Below are 23,968 nucleotides of genomic sequence, written 5' to 3'. Positions count from 1 at the left end.
ATTTACCTGGAAAATGTAAATATACTGAAAGTAAAGCTAGTATACACGATGGTGTAGGCTAAGATTAGGCTACATTTGGTATGTTTAAATGATAACCATATGACCTATGTACAAATATAATACCATACAAATATCTGCTTCATTTTTCAGTTATTTGGTTATTTAAATATGTTCATTTATTTGTTCTTCTGTGAACAAAAAAGAAAAAGTTGGGCAGAAATTATACTGATTTTTCCCAAGCATGCAGTATGTTACATTATTGTTTTACAACCATGTTGCAGTTTGAACTTGAAGCTCAGATTAGTATATAGCTTACTCACATGTGCACACAATGTTTTTACTTAGTGAATTTGAGCTAAAATGGATTGTTCACTTTCTGCAGTTTGTATATTATTTCAGTTTCATTGTACATTTGTGATTGGACCATACAGTTTTTGAATATTTTATATTTTGACAAAAGTTTCTGATGATCTGCCTGCCCTGCAAAGGCTGTTATAAGGGCATTTGGGAGTTTATGGTCTAAAAAGGAAAAATATACCGCAAGTAAATCCAGAGCATTTTGTACAGTGCCAGTATGTTTCCAGAAATGTTTTTGCATTTCTTATTCACAACTATAAACATAAATGGGGTTTTATATTGTGACAATATTTTTTGCCTTGAGCGCAGCAGTCCCAGGTTGCGTGTATCACATGATACTGCTCCAACCGAAAATAGGATTAAACGTAAATTTTTGAAGAATAATTGGAGCATAGAAATACATAAAAGTTTGGGAGGCATTGCCACTGTACAAGCTGCTTTGGTGTTACCTAAATTGTGTTTTCTTACTTCTGACTGAAAACCCCCAAATGCCCCTATACCCCTATGCCCCAATATATGAGGGTTTGTCTTGAGGTGAAATAATAACGTGACTGAGACAACAGTACTGAATCTGCTTGCAACAGTTGTGTCCAGCATCCCCAACGACACATGGACAAATCCAGCCTGATCTTTTTCTGTGTAAAATAACTGAGTTTGTAATTAACGGCACCTTGCAACCAATAATTAGCTTGCCATCATCAAAGTCATCTTACATGTGGTGACCTCTTGGTGGCTACTGATTTGTGAAGGGGCATTTATGTTGCCTGATGAACTTCAGCAGACATGAGACCTTCACTTCAGACAAATGAAAATGTCCTGTTCCTGCAACCCTGTTCCTAGAGATCAACCATCCTGTAGGTTTTCACTCCAACCCTAACAAAGCGCACCTCATTTAACAATGAGAGCTCTAGTTGAGCTGCTAATCAGTAGAATCAGGAGTGCCAAATTAGGGTTGAAATGAAAACCTACAGGACAGTAGATCTCCAGGAAGAGGGTTGGGCAGTCGAGTCAGCCTTTGAACTAAGTGCCTTTAAATGCTGAGAAAGCTTAGGAGATTAAAATTAACTGCAATTGATACTGAGGGATGTGGCAAATACCAACATCAGGGCTAGCCAACCATCTTCCTGAAGATCTACCATCCTGTAAGTTTTTAATTCAACCTGAATGGGACAGGCTGCATGCTGAGCTTATCCCAGCATGCATTGGGCGAGAGGCAGGAATACACCCTGGACAGCTCGTCAGTCCATTGCAGGGCAATGCTGTGCACTAGTACAATATTATTTTACTCTGCCAATGGTCTTTACGTTGTCTTTTTTTTTTTTACATACTTCTTTCACAGTTATCCATTAAGTACAATTATATTACTGTGCAGTGTTTAACACATCACTAGCCCCTCCCTAATTGTGTAATTAGCAAGGCATCTCTGTTGATTGCCTGCTGAAATTCAGTGTGATGGCCCATATGTTTATGTACTCAATTATTTCTTTGGGCTTTAAATATATGCAGTTATAGGTTTTATATGGTCTAAGACTTCAACAAGAAGTAAGAACTTTGCACTTAAGCAATCTCCTTAAGCATTACAAAATGATAACTGCCTGTCAACATCAGTCAATACAATTATACAATTTAACAATTAACTATACAAGGACGAAAGTATTTATAATTGTGGTTAAAAAATTTTTTTAAGAAAGAATAAATATTTTCAATAATCAGCCTATCAAATATAATTTGATTATGTAAAGTGCTGTCTGTAGCTTTTAACACATGGAAGGTTGGTATGTCAGACTTTGTAAGCAAGTTAATTGACAGATTGTGCTCATAAAGAATGAATAGGGAAATATATACAGAAATAAATTAATAAATAAATACAAATATGAAGTTAAAAATATAATGAACATAAAAAATATCACTGAAATTAATTGCATACATTTATATTTCTATGTCAATTTCCAGATTTATTTATACATTTTAGATTATTATTAATTTTTTATATTTCAACATTTATTAATTTTATTTATTTATGATTGTGGCACTCGTGTTCCATAAAATGCAATGGGCTTCCGTGCATCTTTTCAATCAGGCAAACACTTAACCTTCTTAATGCGACATTCGTTCAGGCATTTTCTTGGCCGTCAAGGGGTCCTTCTTTCTTTTTCACGTCCCTGAGTGAGGCAGCTGCCAAGATGGTGAGTTTAGTGCTACTAAAATCTGAGCTTAATCCCCATATTATCATTGCCATCCTTATAATTTTACAGTCGTTATCGATTTTGTGGTCTTTATTTAAACTACTTTAATGAAATACCCCAATCTGAAATAAACCGAAAGGCATTTATTTTGAGTTATCTGAATGGACCCGGTGAAGCCTAGTGGCCTATCTAGCTAGCGAAGTCTTGTCGCACATTGTGGGCGAATAAGTTTGCTAGCTTTTAATTTCACGAAGCACCTTCGTCATCCCTGAAAGTTGCCTTGAATGGCACTGCTTTTGTTTTTAATTTTGCGCCAAAGCTTTTGTCCTCCGCATACCTATTAACAGTTTGTGCAATGGTAATGCTACTAGCTAGCCAACTCACTTCAAAAGTTATTGCTAGCTAGAAAAAAATGTACATGCAGACCATGTCCAGTATAGCATGGCCAGTGTTAAAATGTTATGATAGCTAAATTGTGGCGAATGCGTTGTTAATGCCCCATTAATAGACTATTATTTATACACCGAGATTGACATACCATCTGCAGCCCGGTACGACGTGTTCATCTTGCTGTGCTTGCTTGGTTTCGCTTGCTAGTCTGGTAAATTTTACTCGGCGGTTAAGTTGAGTAGTTGGTACTACTTAGCGTATGAACGCTGCCGAAAGCATTAGATATGTCCGGGTTGTTTTGCTTGAGTTAAGGCGCATCGCATTGCAGTTTGCTAGCTAGTTGCTCATGTAAGCATCCATGTTTCTTACCCTTGTACACTTGTGACATAAATGCTTGTTCACCCCACGTTTTGTTTATTTCAGAATGACACAGTGACCGTCAGGACCCGAAAGTTTATGACAAACCGCTTGCTTCAGAGGAAGCAAATGGTAAGCATCACCTAAACGAACATAAGTTCTAGCTGGATTTTTACATCAGCTTGTGCTTTCCTATAAAGCTCAATTGCATGCCACAATATCTGTTATCAACTGACTTAAAAATGTGAGTTGGTTGCTGTGGTGACCATCGCAGTGTTGTCATGAGTGTTGCTAAATCTTGTGTGTCCTGAATCCTGAAGGTTGTTGATGTCCTACACCCTGGAAAGGCGACGGTTCCTAAGACTGAGATCAGGGAAAAGCTTGCCAAAATGTACAAGACCACTCCAGACGTGGTGTTCGTCTTTGGCTTCAGGACACAGTTTGGTGGCGGGAAAACAACAGGCTTCGCGATGGTCTATGATTCTTTGGATTATGCCAAGAAGAATGAGCCCAAACACAGACTTGCCAGAGTAAGTCACTGGGATTGGAGTTTGCATTGTGGGCACAAATCAGGGCAAGGGCTACGTTTTTGACCTGCCATCGTGTTTTGAATGAAAGATCCTAGTTCAGGTCTGTGCAGCACATGTAGCATTACATTTAAAGGGATTTGGTCAGTCATATCACTGGTGGAATATATAGGAGTTTAGTAAAGAGAAACTTGTCGCAAAACATGATCTTCATTTGTGAATGCCCATGGCTGTTACTGCAAGAATTTAGCTCAGACGGCTGCATGCACAAAAATTAGTTCTGTAGAAGCTTTTGTGTTGGTCTCGCGTTGACCAGTGCATTCTCAATCTCCTCAACAGCACGGCCTGTACGAGAAGAAAAAGTCTTCCAGGAAACAGCGCAAAGAACGCAAGAACAGGATGAAGAAAGTCAGAGGGGTTGCCAAGGCCAACGTTGGTGCTGCTGGCAAGAAGGTAACGTGTTTGAGCTGTAGTGGACTTTACGAACGCACATCTACTCTAGAACATCGCTTTACCACCTGCTTATCCATTTGTGTTCCTTTTATCCAAATGAAGGATTTACGCTTTTTTCTTTTTTTTTGCAAATTATCTGTTGCATTTTATTATTCCGTTGCCTTAATTCTTTGCCATCTTTCTTTTTATTTAATGGTCATCTGGACAACAGAAGGTAAATTCTGTTTTATAAGTAGCGTTTAGCCTTAACAGCACCACAAATGCCTTAAACCCCTAATTTCTGTTTGTGTTCAGATTTAAGATAAATAAGCAGTATATTAAATTGACTAAATTTATAAGGTAACAATTACAGAAGTACCTACCATGCCTTAAAAAAAAATTGTATATAATCACACCCAGTAGTCTAACAAAGCACATCCTCAAAAGTTGTCACCTGGATAGTGTGCAATCCACTGATCATTAAAGACCAATGAAGCTATAGCATAGCTTTGTTTCCGGGCAACTGATAGATTTGAAATACTCTCTATAGATTTGTGATGGTCTCTTCTGTTGCCATAAGAAATCAAGTAACATTTTATTTTAGCAAGCATGAACATAATTAACCTCTGATTCACTTATTTGACTGAAATCAAGCACGCACTTATACGAAATATTACTAAGTATAATAAGTGCTTTGAATGTGGGGTGGCTACAAGAATGACTGGAAGATAAGTTTATGGATGACCGGGGACCATGTTTAATTTGTCATTTTTACTTTTCATCATGCTTCCCATGGATGATTTCAGAAATGAAGTTTCTGTTACAGGTAGAGCGGAATGAGCACGGTGTTGATTTGCAGTCCTTTCCATGTTTGGGTGCAGCCTTTGTTCTTTGCATGATGCTGAATTTGCTTATTCTTTTTAATGAAGGAAACCGATTTGACTATCCAGTTTGTCATGCATGAAGGGCTATTTCATGTCAAGGGATTTAACCGTCTTTGTCAGGTGTTATGTTGTCAGTTGGATACGCACCTACAACCTCAATGTCACCGCACAAGATGTTTTAAATATGCATTTTCCTCACACACATTGTCTTTGGCCAATGGAAAACACAAACTGATAATGGAATGGCTCAGTGAACTATCCTTTTAATGAAAAACAACTGTCATTAATTTAGTTCTTAATTGTACCAACCGAAGGACCGACAATTACAAAGCATGCCATCTTTCAACTTATCCATTTGGCTGGTCACAAAGAAAAAGGAAGTTCACCCTGTCAGAGTTGCAGGGCTTGAAATTTACTGCATTGCAACAGTTGAGGGGGTGTGGCAGGCTTTGTCATGCACTATTGTGACGTCTGTGACATCACAATAGTGCATCTTCCCTGTAATAGTGCCTAGATGAGCACATTCTGATGGCAGAATTCCATCATTCTTGACTCAGCCTGTGCCATAGAGAAGTACACATCCAATACAATTAATATTAGACTGTTAAAACCAAAGAAAGGCAGGCTAGTTTCCCTGCAGAAAACATTTTTGGGGTGTTGGCTTTAAACTGAAATTTAAGATGCAATAACTTCCACGGGGGTAGTCAGACCAATTTGTTACATTACAGCATTTTTAAACCATTCTCATTTTGGCACCGGTTGAGTGTTCCTTGCGCTTTTAAAAAGAATGATTTTGCAGTGCACATTGTCCAGTAGTGTATGGTAGAGTTCACAAATTACAGCTGCAAGCTAATAAAGTCTTGCTTATTTAGCCTCGTTTAAAATTTAGTGTAGAACTGATGTAAATTTTACGAGCGAAAATGGTATGTAACTATTTTATTCTTTCTTTTGCAGTGAGACCAGACATTCAGGGAATGGCGTCCTGCTCAAGATGTTCTTGTATATTGTCATCAAATAAATTGTAAAGAAAAAAACGTTTTGAAAACTGTAGTTTCTTTATAAATTAAGTGTCTGAGGGGTGTCAAACTGAATCCAAACTGAGGCGGCCACAAGTTTTTGTGGTTTCCTTTCAATCAGCTGTCTGTTAAGGCCTTGAACAAGCTGTGTGGATTCCTTAGCCAATCAATGACTTAAATGAAATATTTGTGCCGAGAACACCCCAAAAACCAGCAGACAGTGGCCCTCCAGGACTGGAGTTTGACACCTGTGCACCAGTGGTATTTCCAGGCAGATCCCCATGTCAGATTTCTTTTAGTATCTGGTGATACCAAACTAAAATACTAAGGATTTGTGCCCAGTGCAAAGTGCATTTGCACAGGCTGTCCTATACTTAATTTGTTATATCTAATCAACTACAAGCCAGCTTGATCAAAAGTTATGTTGATGTCTTGTACAAGAGTAACATTTGTCATAAAAGCAATTGGTTTAGAAACTGATGTTGGATATAGTGGTACACTAATGCACACTAGAGTATCCTACTGTAATCCTCCAGGTCTGCTGCACTACTTCATGCAAAGCCTTTACTTGTTAGGAATTGTATTGGTGTTCATTAGACTGAGTCTAAACAAGGGTTCCCCCCCCTACATGAAAATCTAGTTATCAAATTTTGAAAAAATGTTCTGTTAAATGATTGTGAAGAATAATTTCAAACAATTATTTACCACAGATTTATGAACCAAGAAAACACTGTTTGACAAAGTACAAAAATACAAAATTTGACAGCTGTAGGAAAATAAATTATATCCATGAAGTTGTTTTATACATGAGAACAAAGTAATACATGCAGTAATTTGTACAAATCTACCTACGAAAACCTGAGTCCTTAAAATCCCTCAAAATGGTAAGTTTCGACTATATCTGTCACACTGTCCAAAGCCTTCATGTTTCTCAGAAGAATCAACAGATCAGTGACAATCTCCCTACAAGATAAAAAAAAAAAGAAGCATTTTAGCATCCCGACACTGTTCTTGCTTAGAAAGAGCAATAAATCAAATCCTAAGAGATGAAGCAGCGCATTACCTTGTAATGGCGGTGAGTGGGTTCTTTTTGCACAGTGCATGTGCAGTCTGGTGTAGGTGCTCGCTGAACATGCGAAGCTCAGGAATGGATGCACCGGCGTCCACATCGTCAAACCAGGACTTGGGAAAACACACAGCAACCTACATAAGAGCAGGAGATACTGGGTTGACAATCAAAAAACTATCATGAGATTATATCACAGTATTATTAGGTTTTTTTGCAAGTTCAAACACTCGACAAATAAATGAAAACCTTTTTGCATTTCTCTACAGAATGCCTTTCGCACGGTGCACTCCGGAGAGTTATCATGAGGTAGCGGCTCAGTAGTTTGGTCAGTCCGAGCTCTATCAACACGTCCTCTGGAACCAGACCGTGCCAAAGCGTGATGTTGTACAGAAGCTACGAAAGAAAAACACATTTTTAACGAATCCAGACACACATTACATTACAGGCATTTAACAGACGGTCTTATCCAGAGCGACTTACACAACTTTTACATATGCATTTACATAGCTGGGTAATGGATATGCAATATGTATGGCTGTTCAAACAAAATGTACCTTTACAGCAGAGTAGAACTGTTTGTCTCGAAACTGAAACTGTGGGGAACTTGCATCATCTAAAAACCTGTAAAAGGAAACATCAGTTTTAAGCCTTTTTGGAAGACCAAATTGGACAAGATAAATCGGCAGAAGCAATATTTTTTTGGCCATTATCAGCTTGTTCTCCACTAATATATAGTATCGGTTCAGTGACAGAGAGCGTTTCCCTTCTGTGCGGTGAGTTAGGAAGCAAACTGCCGCACCTCACAACGTGCTGCCTGGGATTGCAGGTGAACATGCCGAGAGGAACACAGTGTTCTGCAGCGACAGCATTTCATCATCCTGTACGCATGCGGCTCCCAAATTTAGCTGCTCGTCCCATGACTAATTCAGGATTTTTCCCAGTACATCAGAGTAGAAAAAGTGTGAATGGAGAAGTGCTTTAATTAGCGGTGCATTCCAGTAGCTAGAAATGTTTTGTATCCTGCGAACATCAGCTGTAGCCACTGCTGATAACGTCATCATGTAATAGCATGGTTTTAACAGCAAAAAACTCCAATACCTCCAGTGAAAAAAAAATGCTTTTTTTGTAAGGCAGTTTTGCACAATTGTCAATTTGTCATTAAAGTGTTCAAAATCTGTGATACTGAATATCATCCTAACCTATCCAACTTCTCAAATATCGACAATGGGCCTCATTCACCAATATCTTCCCAAGTTTTTTCTTAAATTTGTTCTTTAGAAAGATCCTAAGAAAAGTCTACCTCAGATTCATGACGTGTTCTTAAACCGCAGAATTGTTCGCACATGTGTTCTTAAAATGATGAAATGTTAAATGTAAAGCGCGTGCCAGTTGTTCCTAATTAGCATAGGTAAACGCCCCGCCAATCCCCATAAAAGGGCATGAGACTGCAGGGCCGTGTGCACACACAGAAATCGAAAAGAGAAGTTGAGAGCGAACGAAGTCAATAATGCCCAAACGAAAATCTAAAGACGCTGGAGCACCGGACTCCAAACGTAAGAAAAACGTCAGTAGTTCTGAAGTGAAGATATTGCTGTGGGAAGTGAACAGCAAACGACCTGTCATATTTAGTAGCGTCAGTAGTGGATATAAAATAACACAAAAAAGATGCATGGGATGCTATTACTCGTTCAGTGAACGCCGTATCCGGAGAAGGGCGCACAACTGATTAAGTAAAAAAATGGTTTGATATCAAATCTGAGACAAAAATAATATTAATTAAAAAATGCTGGTGGGCCCGGGCGCAAGGAATTGCGTGTTATGCATTCAAACGACAAAGCGCTTCTCGTCATATTAATACCGCTAATTAAATCAACCGGCAGTAAACTGCATCGGAGTAAACCCGTCGCTGCACAAAACACTGCGCAAAAGATGTATTGGCAGTCATTTTGGTGTCACCCCCTTAGTGACGACCCTGAATAAGTGTTCTCTTCTTCAGCATGTCCATGTCTTTAAAAAGTGTTACCTAAGTGCTTAGTTTGTATTCAAAATTTAAACATTTGCTTTTGTAGTATAGACCAAACATGGCATAATTGAAACCCTCCAAAATAAAAGGTCACTACAATGGTTTTATTTTTATCATTTATTTACAGATGAACTCCTGCTGAGGCAACCACCCTCTGAGGCGGAACCTGGCACTTTAATGCTTTGTAAAATAATTATTAATAAATATTATTAATGATAAAAATATTATTGTAATTTAAATCCTATAATATTATACAACTGTAGAATTGAAGAAAACGCAATAACCAATTATTTTGCACAAACATGTCAGCACTCAAATGTGCGTAAGTGTGCTCTTGAGTGTGCGTAGATTCTGTTCTTACCTAAGAACAAATCCCAAATAAGAAAACATTGGTGAATGTCAGAATCTTAGTGAAAACTGCGTAAGTGGGTTTTAAGAAGAAAATTCTTCTTAAGAACGGTTGGTGAATGAGGCCCATTGCCCCCCCAAAAGCCATATTGCACATTCTCTAAAAGACACGGGGATGTATGCATTAGAAAGAGTTTTTAAAAAGCAGAACTTAATATGCCACCTTAATAAACACTTCACACGCAATGTCAGTGATCTCAAATGTAGAAACGTAAGCTTTTAAGCTGGATAAGGAACGTTAAAAACACATAAGGCACATCAGACTGGCCTTGCTCACCTTTTCGGATAAAGAGGGATAAAGACATCGACATCCACAGCGCTCCTCAGTCGAACTGCAACAGCTTCTAAAAGAGCCTAGGCAAGACCAGAAACAGCTTCTGTTAGTGACTGCAAATCAGAAAAAATCCAGACAGAGACACACGCACAAACACACACAGGGGAAAAAGGAGCCAGCACCTTGACAGGTTTGCTCTGTTCCCCAGAGAGCATCTTGTAGTCATCCAGTAGAGTTCGGCAAAGACCGGCCAGGCACTGAGACTGTCCCGTGGATAGAGGGTCCCAGATTAGCTCCACGAAACCTGCAGGGTGGCATTAGGAAACAGACACAGAATGAGCCAACTGTGCAAGTTTGCCCGGGTGTGCACATCATTCATCTCTCTAACAGTTTTCACTGAGTTTGACTGGCTCCAGATCAGGTGTTCAAATATGTTGCCAATAGTGAGCAATCTTACAGTGACCTGTGAATTCAGTGCACTTGAATGTATAGGAATTTAATTGCGTCTGCCACTCAGTCTTGCTGTTTTTGAAAGCAATCTGAGAGCACTGTATGTACATTTCTGAATAAAATTACAATTACAAAAAAAAAATATAGCTAGTCTAAAATAGTCGTAATCAAAACGCACATCGAACGATGTTCAAAATGTGTCTCAAAGACAGCAAAGTGGTAAACACTGGCGAATTTAATGCTGACTTAAGAAGGTTATGCTTTTTGTAGTGATGGGGTAAGATATCAAGTGCAGGTAGATTTTGAAATTTTCCATAAGCATACATGTTTGTCATGAGAAAACCTTTTTGGGCCATTGACCCTGCAAGTATAATCCTCTACTGAAACACACATTTGACAACGGCTACAGAGATGCACGCATAACAACACGTTTAGGGTTAGCAGCCTCCATGAAAAGGTAGCAACCAGACCAGGGGTGGCGCTCTTGTTCAGAACAGTAGAAACACTTAACTGTACAGCACAGCAAGCCCAATTCACAGACTAAGGTGACTGATATGGCCCAAGAATTCCTACCATTCTTTAAAAAATTATTTTTCTAAATAGTAAATGCATGATCGAAGAATGTTGGGTATTACACAAACCCAACATAATACATCGCGCCTCACCTTGGATTTTTGGCAAAATTGACTTCTCAATGATAGACTTTAGAACTGAAATGTCTGTGTTCTCTGCCTCATTGCATCCCTTCCTGAGACAGAAGTCCTCTACAGCAGAATACCAAGGAAAGGCCTCAATGTCCTTGCAGTCAGGCTGAAAAATCAAAATGTCAATGTTGTAAATGGTAGTAGTTATTAAATATTTGTTAATATTATCATTAAAATAACTTGCCGTCTCATGTAAGCTAGTTTCCTTCAAAACCTCTCAAGCAGAATTTGTCTTTTGAATAACTTTTGCACAAGTTCTGACATTTGTTTCCAGAGCACAGTTAAGATTGATGCCAAACTGATGAAAAAGCAACCAATGACAAAATCACTATTTTACAATGGCCCTCTCAGCAAAGATCTAAGGGACCCCCAAAGCTAAATGTATGGACAAATAGTAAACAATCTCATAAAAGACAATAGAAGGTGTAGCTCAGTAGGGTTATCCCTGCAAAGGTGTAAAAAGTGGGGGGTGGGAGTTAGGCTTGTTCCATAAGCGACTGTATTAGTGTAACAAAAAAGCATTTCATTATGGTACAATAAAATAGCACACAATTATTCAGAGTGATTTAAATAAAATGGAGAATATTGGTGTTTGTCTTCGAAATACAAAAGTACAACATCGCAAAAAGGCAAACGAGGCCCATTTACAATATTCTATTTCTGTATTCCAGAGACCAACACTGATCTTCTCCACTTCTGCATGTCACTTTGCATGAGCACATCTGCTGAGTGACTGTAATGAACTGCAGTGACCGAGTAGAAAAAAACAGGTACATTTAAGGGGTTCCAGCCGATGAGCTGTTGTCTGACGAGAGGGGCGAGGAGTTTGGGGATGCAGAGGCTGATGTACGCGTTGTCGTATGACTCCGAGAACAAGAATCTCCATTCGTTAAACTTGCAGAGGATGTTCTTCACGTCCGAGAACTCTTTGTGAACGTCCGCAAAGATATTCTCTGCTTTCGTCAGGATCTCATCTGGGACAGGAGACATGATCAAGCGCAGGTTATTTCAATCTGGTAACATCCTATTCACAGTGAAGCAGATTCTGACCCCAAGGTTACTTACCGCCCAATTTGGACAGTCAAAAATGTGTTTCCTGGCCAACCCTCTGTTCTATCCCTGCCATGCCCTCTGTCGATTTGGGGGAGGCAGTTAGCATGTGTGTGTGCATTAACAGGCAGCTAGCATGTGTGTGTCCACATTAGCAGGCTGCTAGCACATGTGTGTGTATATTAGCAGGCAGCTAGCATGTGTGTGTCCACATTAGCAGGCTGCTACCACATGTGTGTGTATATTAGCAGGCAGCTAGCATGTGTGTGTGCATTAACAGGCAGCTAGCATGTGTGTGTCCACATTAGCAGACTGCTGACACATGTGTGTGTATATTAGCAGGCAGCTAGCATGTGTGTGTGTGCATTAACAGGCAGCTAGCATGTGTGCGTCCACATTAGCAGGCTGCTACCACATGTGTGTGTATATTAGCAGGCAGCTAGCATGTGTGTGTGTGCATTAACAGGCAGCTAGCACATGTGTGTGCATAAGCAGGCAGTTAGCATGTGTGCGTGTGTGCATTAACAGGCAGCTAGCATGTGTGTGTGCATTAGCAGACAGCTAGCATGTGTGTGTGCATTAGCAGACAGCTAGCATGTGTGTGTGCATTAGCAGGCAGCTAGCATGTGTGAGCATTAGCAGGCAGCTAGCATGTGTGTGTGCATTAGCAGACAGTTAGCATGTGTGTGTGCATTGGCAGACAGCTAGCACGTGGGTTTTGTTAGTCAGTGGAGATGCTGAACTGGGGTCCCGGGAAATGGATTTCGAGGGGTTGGCCTTATTCACACCTCTCTTCCTGCACAGCTCGGCAGCCTCCTCAGGCAGGGGTTCGTCGTCAGCCGGCAGGTTCTCATATTCTGCATCTGCCGTCTCGCAGGACTGGCTGTGGCGATGAGACGCACATCAATGCAAGCGCTTTACCGCCATTGTTAACAGCAGTTAAACGGAGCAGAACCAGAAAGCAACACACAGAGAGATGATGAAGGTCCATACCTTTGCTCCCGCACCTCTAACTGCGCTTTGTCTCCATGTCCGTTGTCGGATGGATCCGTGCCATCTGTTGTCGGTTAAGAGAGAATAATATCATTACAGCATGTAAGGTATCAAACCTCGCCTCCTACAGCTACTTTGTTCAAGTTATTTTAATTCCTCAAAGATGGCTTCGCTCATTGCCCCTCTGAGCTGCATATTAATATACGCTTCTAGCCCTCAGCTTGTCTATTCCCAGTGATACAAAATATCAGTATGATACATTGTAATGTTTTATGAAATATGAATTCACTCTCATGACGTCACAGTGCATTACCTTTTCTACTTACATTGAGATACGAGTCTGCTCCACTTCACTCTTACTGTTACTTTAATATGCCATTCTTATGAGCTTTGTTTACGTATGAAGCTAACAGTTGCTACATTGGTTTTATTATTTGGCTTAGCTTTGGGGCAATGCATTTACTTAATTCATCGCTATTTTTTTGTTGCTGTTGATTCATTACTCCTGTCTTTAAGAGATCGATTAATTTAAAATCTGAACAGCTGAGGAATCTGTAATTTTCCTGGGCGTGTATATAAACCACTGTCATATCTTCTATTAACATTGGAGTGCTGTGGATTGAATCATAATTGGCATAGTAAGACGTATCGGGCGAGTTATAACGCATTAAACCAAGCCAGGCAGCCACAGAGGCACTCACAAGCCAGCAGCTGGAGACGAGTGGACACCTCCCTCACAGACTCACGCCTGCGGGACAACAGCACCTCCGCCTGGTCAATCAGGAGAGTGTGCATGTCCAGCTCCACTGCATTTATCTCCACCACCTGACAGAACGACAAGCACATAAACTAATCAGCAACTCTAAGATGCAACGTGGACTCACTGGACTGGGATGTTTGCAGAACCGTGTGTACACATGCGGTCTATATTTAACATGCTTTTACGCTTTGGAAACAATTTTTAGCATTGGACATAATCCACATCCATAAAAAATGTCTTCTTGTCATGCAGCAATTGCGGACATTTTAAGATGCAGCCAGTAGGGGGCAGCACTGAATCCACTGTAGTAATATGACAACTTGAACTTAATTTACTTTTTTCCTCTACTCTGTAAAGCGTCTTTGTGACAGTTTTCTGTGAAAAGTGCCATACAAATAAAACTGATTTGATATGCAGTGCTGCCATTAAAAATGAAAGCACTAAGGCTGTACAGAACACACCTTCTCTCCTAGGCACTCCAGCAGGTTCTGGGTGTAGAGCCCCATGCCCTTGTAGAACCTGTGCTGCTCGTGACTGGACCCGCTCTCCAGCTGCTCCAGGGTAGCCTTGGCGCTGTCCATGTCCAGCTGGACCCTCTGCAGGTCCATCACACTGCGCCGGCTCACCTGCCTCAGCGTTTCCAACCTGCAGGGGGAGGCCTTCACCGTTCACTCGCTCGCTCAAAACTTTTCCTCGTTTGACAAGGTGCCTGGAGCAGCTTCAAAGGGGTGTGGCCTAGCTCCAAACTGACAGAGTTCAGTGCAGTGGTCTCCAACCCTGGTCCTGGAGAGATACAGGGTCTGCTGGTTTTCATAGTGACTCTGCACTTCATGAATCAATTAGAGCAGTTGACTACACAGTTAACTCAACTCACCTGGTGTCTTGGGTCTCAATTGGGTGCTGATTTTAAGGTGAAAACAAAAACCAGCAAACCCTGTAGCTCTCCAGGACCAGGGTTGGAGACCACTGGTTTAGTGTAACAGAAACCTTAACCCTCTTCATAGCCCACACCCCTTAGGCCCCTCCCATTAGGAGCAGCTCCAGCTTGCTTAATTTACCAAATCCCCCCCCCCCCCCCCCCCACACATACAAAGCCTGTGAGAATCTGAGCGACTTACTTTGCACTGACTCTCTTCTTTATGACATCAATGCTGATTTGCGGAAGAGATTCAGGAATGTTGTATTTCTTTTTCTGCCTTACGGTGTCCTGGGAAGAGTGCTGTGGACAGGGATAATATTAATTTCATAATTTCCATCAGATTCTGTAGTGTCAGGCTCTGTTTAAGTATTACATATTATATTACAGGCATTTATCAGACGCTGTTATCCAGAGCGACTTACACTGTATCCGATTACACAGCTGGATATATACTGGAGCAATGCACGTTAAGTTCCTTGCTCAAGGGTACAACGGCAGTGTCTTACTGGGGAATCGAACTGGCAACCATTAGGTTACAACAAGACCAACTCCTTAGCCATTATACTACACTGCCGCCTGTCTTCCATAAAGACTGTTTATGAGGTAGAATCAGCAAATTCATGTTGAGCATACATAACATTTCTTAATTTGAGTGTGATATATGTACATAGATGTGCTTAAGCATATACATTTAAGCACATAACATTTGCAAATGCTAAACTAGAAGACAACACAAGCACACAGGACTGATGAAGACGGTGTCCATTAAAACAACCGATTCTACTAACCAAGGTCCTTATCAAGGACTAAAGGCTCTAGATTGTTTAGTTGAATTAGGTGTGTTATTACTTGGTTGGAACAAAAGCCTGCACCCACACTGACCATTTCTGGATATGATTCAGAACCCCTGCCCAAAGGACAAGCCACCCCTCTCCCTTTTTTGTATTTTTGTTTTATGCAGACAGAAAGCAGAGGGGGTAACATACACGGTCCACAGCTGAGGAAGTGCCACAGCGTGGATCAAACCCCCACCTGTATGGGGGCAGGGGTGGGGTATCACATGTGGTTCAACAGTTGGCTACCATACAGACAGCACCGCAAGTGCACTGGTTTACAGGACTATTTAATTTATTTTAGTCAAGTCTACAGTCCCGTCCTGTTTATACTCCTACAGGACAGATGAAGAAAAACTATAAAAGACCAGCTGCTGTACCTTGTACACCCTGACCCCTTTTCGGATTTGCTGTTCCTCCCACATCGTCTGGTCCTCGTCTTCCTGACTGTCTGTTCCATCCTCCTCACTGTCACTTCCACCTCAAACGAGAAAGAAAAAAAAAAAGTAAAATTCACCCCAATGCAGCACTCTAAGAAGAGAGCTTTCCATCCCTGAAACACGCAGGGACATGTCGGCCAAAGAGGACCCTTGTGAAACTGTTAAAAACTTCAATAAATGAACCTGACCCATAAATTTCTGCCACTTCTGGTGACAAATGTAAGCCTTTTAAAGTCAGTTTCTCTGACTGTGTGATTGAAAGTCTTATATCCAGCTCACAGTCTCTTTCACACACCTTGGCAAAAAGGAATCACCAGAATATTACTTTAAATGCAAAACACCCAGAGCCTCTTTGACATATTACACATCCCAGAAATATTGAGAAAACCATTGTTGATGTAAACAATACATCTGCACAGCCCGGTTCTGAATGTGTACCAATAAGGGATAAATACAGCCTTGTAATACTGTTGCTGTTTTGAAACTTACCCATTTCCTCAGCTACCCTCTCTCTAAGAGTTTTGATCTTGGGAGCAAACTGGATTCGGCGCTCGTGGTCATCGTCCTCGTCGTCGTCATCATCATCATCATCAGCACCGTCCCTCTCCGACTCTTCCTCTGATGAATGAGAGCCCTCCCGTTCCCGGGCCAGGGGGATATAATCTTTCCGTGCTCTCGCCTCTCTCCTTCGTCTCAGTGCTGCACGGATCAGCTTCGCATCAGGAATACCACCTACACGGATCAAAGGGCACGAAAAGTTTACACAGTGAGCCACAGGACTCCATTCAGATATTTATTACGCCACATACAATATGCTACAGCTGTTGGATTTTTGGCACCAATTGGGAAATTACGTTTTTGGGTCACCAGCCACAGCGGCTGGTAGATGCCCAAATTTTACCAGTCACACCAACCTTTTACCACACTTAAATTATTTATTTATTTTAAAAAATATATAAACATTACAACATCCTTGATTGTCATAGCACCACTTGTCAGAAAATAAATATTTTTTTGTGTGCTTCCTGGTTACCGGCAGCACAGTGGATAGCATTGTGGCTTCATAGTAAGAAGGTCCTAGGTTCAAATCCCAGCCAGGGTCTTTCTGTGTGGAGTTTGCATGTTCTGCCTGTGCCCATGTGAGTTTTCTCTGGGTACTCCGGTTTCCTCCCACAGTCCAAAGATGTGCAGGCTAATTAGAGACTCTAAATTGCTCATAGGTATGAGTGTGTGAGTGAAGAGTGTGTGTGTGTGTGTCCCGTGATGGACTACCAACCTACCAATCTGTCCAGGGTGCATTTCTGCATTACTGACTCTTGACCCAATACATGCTGGGATAGGCTACAGCCCTCCCACGGCCCTGACCGGGAATTAGCGGGTTAGATGGATAGTGGAGTCAGTTGCTGGCCTTTTCACACCAGCTAAGTGCCACACCAGAAAGAGCGTCACATCTGGAAATGCCCCAATACATAATACTTTTTTCGTGAATGCAAGGCGGCTGTGTGTTGGTCATAACGCTTTAGCTAGCTGCAAGCCTCGAACTGTTGTCAACTAGTCACTCGCCTGCTGACTTCACTATTTAGCACACGTTCAGCCAGAGAGGCAGGTGTAGCCATATAGGCCTATACTATATATGTCTATGGGTGTAGCGACTAGTTGGAATGAAAACCTGCACACTCTAGGCCCTCCATGGCACATGATTGGGCACCACTGATGCAAATTCACTGAAGCCAAGTAAAAGTGACTTGCTGATAACCGAAATCGCGTATAATACAAAATTAAACAAAACATCACGTTTAAACGCAGCGGCTTTTCTTCAGTCAGCTTCAAGTCTTTCCTGTACTATTCTAGGCCTATCGCTGGTATCGATAATTGTACAAAAGGTGCTATATAAAGTTCATTATTGTTGTTGTTAATTAAACCTAGACTACAGTTCGCTCTACAACTAGCTATGGGGGCCTTATGTTTACGTGCTAATAGCTTACTCCAGCGAACTCTAGCTAACTTTAACTACACTAACGTTACCTTCTTTTACATCAGACGAATTTAGCGCATCATTCTTCAGGTTTTCCTTCTTTTCAGCTCGTTGAAACAGTTCCCCGTCTGTAACAGCCTTGTTTTTATCGTTAGAATCTTCAGCAGTAGTCTGTGACTTCGTTTCATCGGTGGCCACCTCCGGCTTGGAAGAACAGGAAATTCCCCTGCTTTGCGGCAACTTTGACCGTCGTAGAACGGGGGCTGGTTTAATGCTATTTTCTTCTCCCTCGTTAGTTTTCTGTTCCTCTTCTTCACTTGATTCATCCCGCCTTGTCCTGAAGTTTCTTCTGGGCTTTTTACTGAACATGATTTAAGTAAAATCCGCCTGGCTAACTTTAGCCAAAGGAGCAGCAGCTGTCTGAAGCGCACAAGTATGAGGCGCTGTTGTGGACAAAAGTCGGTCGGAAAAACGCGAGAGGAAACGAACCATTTTTTTTAGCCTGAAAGTGGTATCAGCAAGGTGAGTATTAATTGAAATACGTTCTATTTTCTGAATCCAGCCGTTTTAACCATTAACGCCCTGATTTGACACCCAGCGCTCTGGATACCGAAGTGCATCAACAGTTAAAACACCTCACTTATCTAACAAATATGTAAAATATATTTAGGAGATTTAATTTGGTCATTATTATCAAGGATATCAATTAAATTGCCAAATTCATTTATAGGCAGAGCAAATTGTTGGATCAACCTTTATCAAAATGTACAACTCACAACCAGATGAAAATGAAGAAATTTATTAAGATACAACAAATACTCATGTCTAATCTAAAGACGAGGTTCAACCACATTAAAACAATTAATAAAGGTTACAGACATGGGCAGTCACACAAGAAATGAATGAAAGCAGATACCAAACCACAGTTTTTGTCCCAGAGTAATCCAATGATGTGCGAAGACCAAAATTCAAAAACCAAAAGACAGCAGAATATTCCAACAGAACAGAGATGAAATGTAGAACGCCAGACCTAGATGTAGGACTCAGATGCCCATTTCCAACTATTACAAAACTGATTATAACTAAAAGAGAAGCTGCATATTTTATGTAGACACACTCACACCTCCAATACCCCCGCCCCCCCCAGTTCCTGCTCTGTATCATTTCTAAGCTATGCTGGCTGAGCGCTTTGAAGCCTCCTATGGCTGAGAACAGCCAAATAGTGAATTACATCCCTGACAATAGATTGGCTTGCGCTACCCTTAACTGATTTTTTTTTTTTGCTGATCTCAACCAGTTGAAGGTGAAAAGAATCATCAATTTTTTTTGTTTTATTCTTTGAAAAGAGTATTGTAGAATTGCAGCCTGCTACACAGCCACGCTGTTGGGGATGCGGTCGGGGCTCAGGAGGCAGTAGGGCAGATTCTTGCCCTTGTTCCTGGCCTGTATCAAACGGACCACCTCCGCCAGCTTCTTCCGGTACTTCTCCATGGCCTCCTTCACTGGCATCTCAACGAAATGCTTGTCTGTGTACATGCCCAGAAACAGCTGTGGAAAACAGTGCTAGCGTTATTCCCTCTGTCACCAGAAAAGGTTGCGCCAGAATGCTCACCACACATTAGCGAAGGTGGAGAGGGAGAGAACATTTATTTAGCCAATTAAATCTGGGGATGATTTTTAGCGGCAAGTTTTTGCGAGAGCCAGATCTGGGATTTGGCCAGGACACCGGGGAACCCCCTACTCTTAGGGATAAGTGTCATGGGATCTTTAATGACCACAGAGAGTCAGGACCTCGGTTTAACGTCTCATCCAAAAGACGGCATCTCCTACAGCACAGTGTCCCCGTCACTGCACTGGGGCATTGGGGTTTATTTGTACCAGAGGGAAGATTGCCCCGTGCTAGCCCACCAACACCACTTCCAGCAGCAACTCAGTATTCCCTGGTGGTCTCCCATCCAAGTACTAACCAAGCCCACACCTACTTAGCTTCAGCCATTTGGCAGGAGCAGAGTGCATGGAGGTATGGCTGCTGACCGTATTCTGTTGCTTGCCAAAAATGACCCCAACCCGCCCTCTAGTGTACAAAGGAAATATTACCACTAATTCTCAGAGTGAAAAAAACGTTTCATGGAACTGCCATACATGCACGGAAGTTGTATCCCTCATTTGCAGTTGGTTCAGTGCAGAGACTGTAAAAAATAGTGTCAACAAAACATCCCTGGCTGAGGCCTGGTACAGTCATCCCAAAAAAATCCTCCTCAATAAAAAAAAAAAAAAAAATATATATATATATATATATATATATATAATATTGGTAGCAATTGTTAGCATTGGATAAATAGGAAATAAGGCCACCCTGGTTAGCAAGCATGCTAAATGACAGAAGCGACACATGCTTTTGTGCAAAAAATGTAAAAAGTACAAAATTAAATTGCCAACCAGCTCATTTACCTAATTTATAAAGCATTAGCCTATTGTCTTGGTGGCTACACATTCTAAAACAGATGAAATATTTTGTTGGGAATGTTAGCTAGCCAGCATGACACTGACATAACTAAATGTTTGTCCAGCACAGAAAAAATTGAGGTGAGTGTGAGTGCTGTCAGTTGTGCTGATAAGGTATGTAGCAAGTTGTACAAAGTTGAACTTGGGGTACATGTTTGGAACAAATAAAGTTTGGTAACCACCGTTGAAAAAAAAGAATGGGATTTGACATCCCACAGTGGGAGAAAAAAACTGTTCAATTAAATGATTCAAAGATAAAACTACAGACCACTTCATTCAGTTTCTGTAATTCCTACTTGTAAGCAGTTCTTATTTACTTTACAGTCTGAACATTGCTTTGAATTAATAAGAATATTTAAGGGATGGGTACAAACAGCAAATTACCACTGTAAACTTGGCTTTCTTAAATAGCACATTTCATCCAAATGCAGAGCAGCATTTTTGTATGGTAAACACAGGGTGCTATTAATGATGCTGCAGCTGTAACAGGAGTAGAGAAGCTGTAATGCAGGGGCTGTACCTCATTATCCTGGAACCGACTTAGGGCCCAAGAAGCCCCCAGGTGCCAGCAGGTCCGGCCGCGATCGGGCAGGCTCTCGATGATGTATGCGGTCGTCGCCACGCCCTTCTTCGTGGGTGGGGGCTTCCGCATGGTGGAAGGGCAATTGGGGATCCAGGAGTTCCAATGAAACTGCGTGGTACACAGAACACGGAGAAAGCTGAGGAGGCCCCTCCCACAAACCATCTGTCCCTGACCAACATGTCCGCCAGGTTTAAATTTTATTTTTTGATGGATAATTTTTTACGCACCTCAAATAAAAAACTGTTGACCATTTCCAAAGTCTAGATTAAAAAGCAAAAGGAGATGGGACATTTGCTGTCAGAGCCCCTGGACTCTGGAATGCCCTGTCTGAAGAGATCAGGCTTGTTCAGTCTGAGTCTCTTTCAAGTCCCTTCTTAAAACTAATTTTTACAGAGATGTACTATTGTAAAAATTTAGGTCTAGTGTTTCTTAAATAAATATAAATAAATAAAAAAAGGAAAACAGTGTTAGGGTTAAGCAGGGATTAAGGTATTTAACATAATTTATTGACCCAGGTTTGGATAAGAGTCTGTCATATTGCCATGCTCAGCCTGAGTGGATGTATCGCAAGGCAACGGGCACCTACTTGGCCAAAGTTGACAGCTGCATGCTGTGCAGAGGCGGTGAAAATGATGATGGTCAAATACTCAATCAGCTGCTCACGATTCTTCAGAGATTTGGGAAACCCTGCGAATGGATGGATGTGGAAATAAGAAATTACATCATTATGCAGGCACAACATTTCACAGAGCACGAGAGGACGTATTTGTGGACAAAACTGCATCAGTCTTTGAGGAAAGTACTATAGATAATCTAAGGCTCCATCCCTTCATCAGAGTTTTGAATGTTGTGCTCATATGTGCTCAAATTACAGCACAGTCTAAAGGCCATGGCATTTATTGCACAACACACAGGATGTTTTGACTTCGGTGTAACCACTTTGCTGTAATTAAGCTCACCACACCTTTTAGTCTAGACGTTCCTTCCCTGCACAATGGAAAGATGTTTTCCTCTCCTCCAGGCTAATAATGATTTAAACACTGACTGGTTCATTTAGAAACCTTCTATGAAATATCAAAGTTTACCTTATTTTTAAATAGTTTCCCCATTTACATTACATTTACTATCTGGCACCCTCAGAGAATCAGTGGAGCTGGAAAATTCTGGACAGTAGAACATGCCCAAAAGATAATGTAGAGTTACATTACTACATTATTATTGTTTGAGCCAATTTATAATTTTATTGGGCCCCCCCTGCTGGCCAAATGATAAGGTTCTACTGCATTCATCTAGCATGCATAACTAACTAATTTAAAAAAACATTAATAAAAAAAATATATTTGAAAAAAAGATTTACCAAGCACATATTACAGTAATCAATATTTTCAGTTTGATTTTCTTATATTCATGTGAAATGTATGTAGTTATTTCCTCTCAGTTGAACAGCACAAAATTCACAGGAACAGGAAATAAACCCATTGCACCTGTGCTATATTAATTGCATTGACCCGTTTTCTTTCTCTTTTCTCAATAACTCTTTTTAATTTGGCACAATATATGCCTGATGTGATGTCATTTTTAACAGACATTAGTTTTCCCACCAGAGTTATCCCCGTTCTGCATCCCAAACATGCACACGTCCTTGACAAAGGCCTGGATTTCCTCATCCTCCTGAACCACATTGTCACTCTTGTAGTAGATGTGCACGATGTCTTCTACAAAGCTGTGAAGGTACCACAAACGCATGGTTTAGTAAGAATTCACACTGGCTATCAAAGCCATAGTTTGTCTGGATTTTTTGAAGATGGAATTCCATAAAAACCAACTCTGATCTTTTAATACATCCTTTAGTAAACACATTTTTTCAATTTTTGTTAGTATTTCAGCTCAAATAAATTGAGGTTGATTCAGAGAGAGAAGACTGATACATTTGCAGTGTGTGGTTAGTTTTTATACTTTTGGATTCATTTAAGGCTCTACGCACCTGCAGTTTATGCCAAACAATTTTTTTACCATGCAACGTTTTGCAAAAATTGTTTTATCTATGGATTACTATCAATTTATCATAAAACAGTGGCCTAACAGTTATCATTAGATGCAGCATTTTAATGGCCAGCAGCGGAATCGCTTTCTTTATGAATTCATCATGAAACAGCTGGCTCTCCAGTTAATTTAATTGCATGTCCAAATGTGCTGAAAGATTTTTTAGGTTCTACCCATTTTCAGTGAAGAGAAAAGCTCCCCTTTAAAAACAAAAAAGTTATGATGATTACCAGCACAATAGAAAGGAGCAGAATAGGAACTGCTTCCCTGATGATGTTGCATTCCCAGAGCACTTTGTTGAATTCATAACACCATTATGCTGTTTGTTTTATGGCAACATCAGAACAAAGCAATGATACCTGCATGATGCTAATGAGCATGGTCATCACTGGCAGTCACCTTACCTTTTGATGGCCTCCCAGACCTTATTTCCATCGTCTCTGTAGAAGTAATCAGGAAGGTCCTCCATTCCACTGGCTTTTATGGCTTCTGGGAATACCAGCGATTGGTATGTGAATGTCTTCATGGCCTTCTGCACCAGCTCAACATGGCCTCCACCACCAACTACATTGGCCTACAAATCCAAGCACATTGTGACATCACTGGTCACATTGCAACACAAGCTTGCCACCCCTAAAACCAACATTCACTGTGTAATACACTTTTAATTGTTGTTTGAGTAAATAAAAACCATGCACAACCCAGCACTGCAGTGGTACAGTGGTTGCGTTCTAGCTACTTCGGAACACGATGAAAAACTCGAAGTTTTTTGGTGAAAACCTCTAAGAAA

At 40.9% G+C, this 23,968-nt stretch overlaps 3 protein-coding genes across 7 annotated transcripts in view; 1 reads left to right on the top strand and 2 right to left on the bottom strand.

Moving 5' to 3' along the window:
- Window positions 1–2,459: 2,459 nt before the first annotated feature.
- On the top strand, window positions 2,460–6,172 carry LOC118218165 (40S ribosomal protein S24). Of its 2 annotated transcripts, XM_035400618.1 has the most exons (6): window positions 2,880–2,901; window positions 3,357–3,422; window positions 3,611–3,820; window positions 4,157–4,270; window positions 5,056–5,075; window positions 6,088–6,172. In XM_035400618.1, the coding sequence occupies exons 1-5, from the start codon at window positions 2,899–2,901 to the stop codon at window positions 5,059–5,061; spliced, it is 399 nt and encodes a 132-aa protein (XP_035256509.1). In that variant the 5' UTR covers window positions 2,880–2,898; the 3' UTR covers window positions 5,062–5,075; window positions 6,088–6,172. The 2 variants fall into 2 exon arrangements, with proteins under 2 accessions (XP_035256510.1, XP_035256509.1); XM_035400619.1 differs by lacking the exons at window positions 2,880–2,901; window positions 5,056–5,075 and adding an exon at window positions 2,460–2,543 and having other exon boundaries at window positions 6,088–6,167.
- Window positions 5,518–18,487, bottom strand: gcfc2 (GC-rich sequence DNA-binding factor 2). 3 transcript variants are annotated; one of them, XM_035400615.1, is made up of 17 exons: window positions 18,098–18,487; window positions 16,562–16,804; window positions 16,013–16,113; window positions 14,999–15,099; window positions 14,342–14,525; window positions 13,822–13,945; window positions 13,121–13,184; window positions 12,916–13,010; window positions 11,852–12,051; window positions 11,039–11,183; window positions 10,106–10,227; window positions 9,927–10,003; window positions 7,773–7,839; window positions 7,465–7,611; window positions 7,213–7,352; window positions 6,999–7,112; window positions 5,518–6,956 (listed from the first exon to the last, which is right to left on the bottom strand). In XM_035400615.1, exons 1-16 carry the CDS (start codon window positions 18,414–18,416, stop codon window positions 7,016–7,018), a joined length of 2,226 nt encoding a protein of 741 aa, XP_035256506.1. In that variant the 5' UTR covers window positions 18,417–18,487; the 3' UTR covers window positions 5,518–6,956; window positions 6,999–7,015. The 3 variants fall into 3 exon arrangements, with proteins under 3 accessions (XP_035256506.1, XP_035256505.1, XP_035256507.1); XM_035400614.1 differs by having other exon boundaries at window positions 6,804–7,112; XM_035400616.1 differs by having other exon boundaries at window positions 6,804–7,112; window positions 14,999–15,096.
- Window positions 18,488–18,830: 343 nt separating this feature from the next.
- LOC118218049 (polyunsaturated fatty acid 5-lipoxygenase-like) overlaps window positions 18,831–23,968 on the bottom strand; it is a 32,403-nt gene continuing 27,265 nt past the window's right edge. Inside the window, exons 10-14 of one of the 2 annotated variants that reach the window (XM_035400420.1) lie at window positions 23,583–23,752; window positions 22,737–22,858; window positions 21,722–21,822; window positions 21,073–21,243; window positions 18,831–19,595 (exon numbers count right to left, since the gene is read on the bottom strand). In XM_035400420.1, coding sequence (XP_035256311.1) covers window positions 19,416–19,595; window positions 21,073–21,243; window positions 21,722–21,822; window positions 22,737–22,858; window positions 23,583–23,752 — 744 coding nt within the window. In that variant the 3' untranslated portion in view covers window positions 18,831–19,415. The remainder of the gene's footprint in view (window positions 19,596–21,072; window positions 21,244–21,721; window positions 21,823–22,736; window positions 22,859–23,582; window positions 23,753–23,968) is intronic. The other variant, XM_035400421.1, reaches the window with a different exon arrangement.

Source organism: Anguilla anguilla, chromosome 18 (genome assembly GCF_013347855.1).
Source record: "Anguilla anguilla isolate fAngAng1 chromosome 18, fAngAng1.pri, whole genome shotgun sequence".
Lineage (NCBI taxonomy): Eukaryota > Metazoa > Chordata > Actinopteri > Anguilliformes > Anguillidae > Anguilla > Anguilla anguilla.
This window is presented reverse-complemented; position numbering and strand designations above follow the sequence as displayed.

Coding starts and splice junctions, on each gene's coding strand:
- LOC118218165 (XM_035400618.1), top strand. Junction 3,423..3,610: donor TGCTTCAGAGGAAGCAAATG/GTAAGCATCACC, acceptor TGAATCCTGAAG/GTTGTTGATGTCCTACACCC. Junction 3,821..4,156: donor CCAAACACAGACTTGCCAGA/GTAAGTCACTGG, acceptor TCTCCTCAACAG/CACGGCCTGTACGAGAAGAA.
- gcfc2 (XM_035400615.1), bottom strand. CDS start 18,416: ATGTTCAGTAAAAAGCCCAGAAGAAACTTCAGGACAAGGCGGGATGAA. Junction 16,114..16,561: donor GAGGGTAGCTGAGGAAATGG/GTAAGTTTCAAA, acceptor TTCTCGTTTGAG/GTGGAAGTGACAGTGAGGAG. Junction 10,228..11,038: donor AATTTTGCCAAAAATCCAAG/GTGAGGCGCGAT, acceptor GCCACCCTGCAG/GTTTCGTGGAGCTAATCTGG.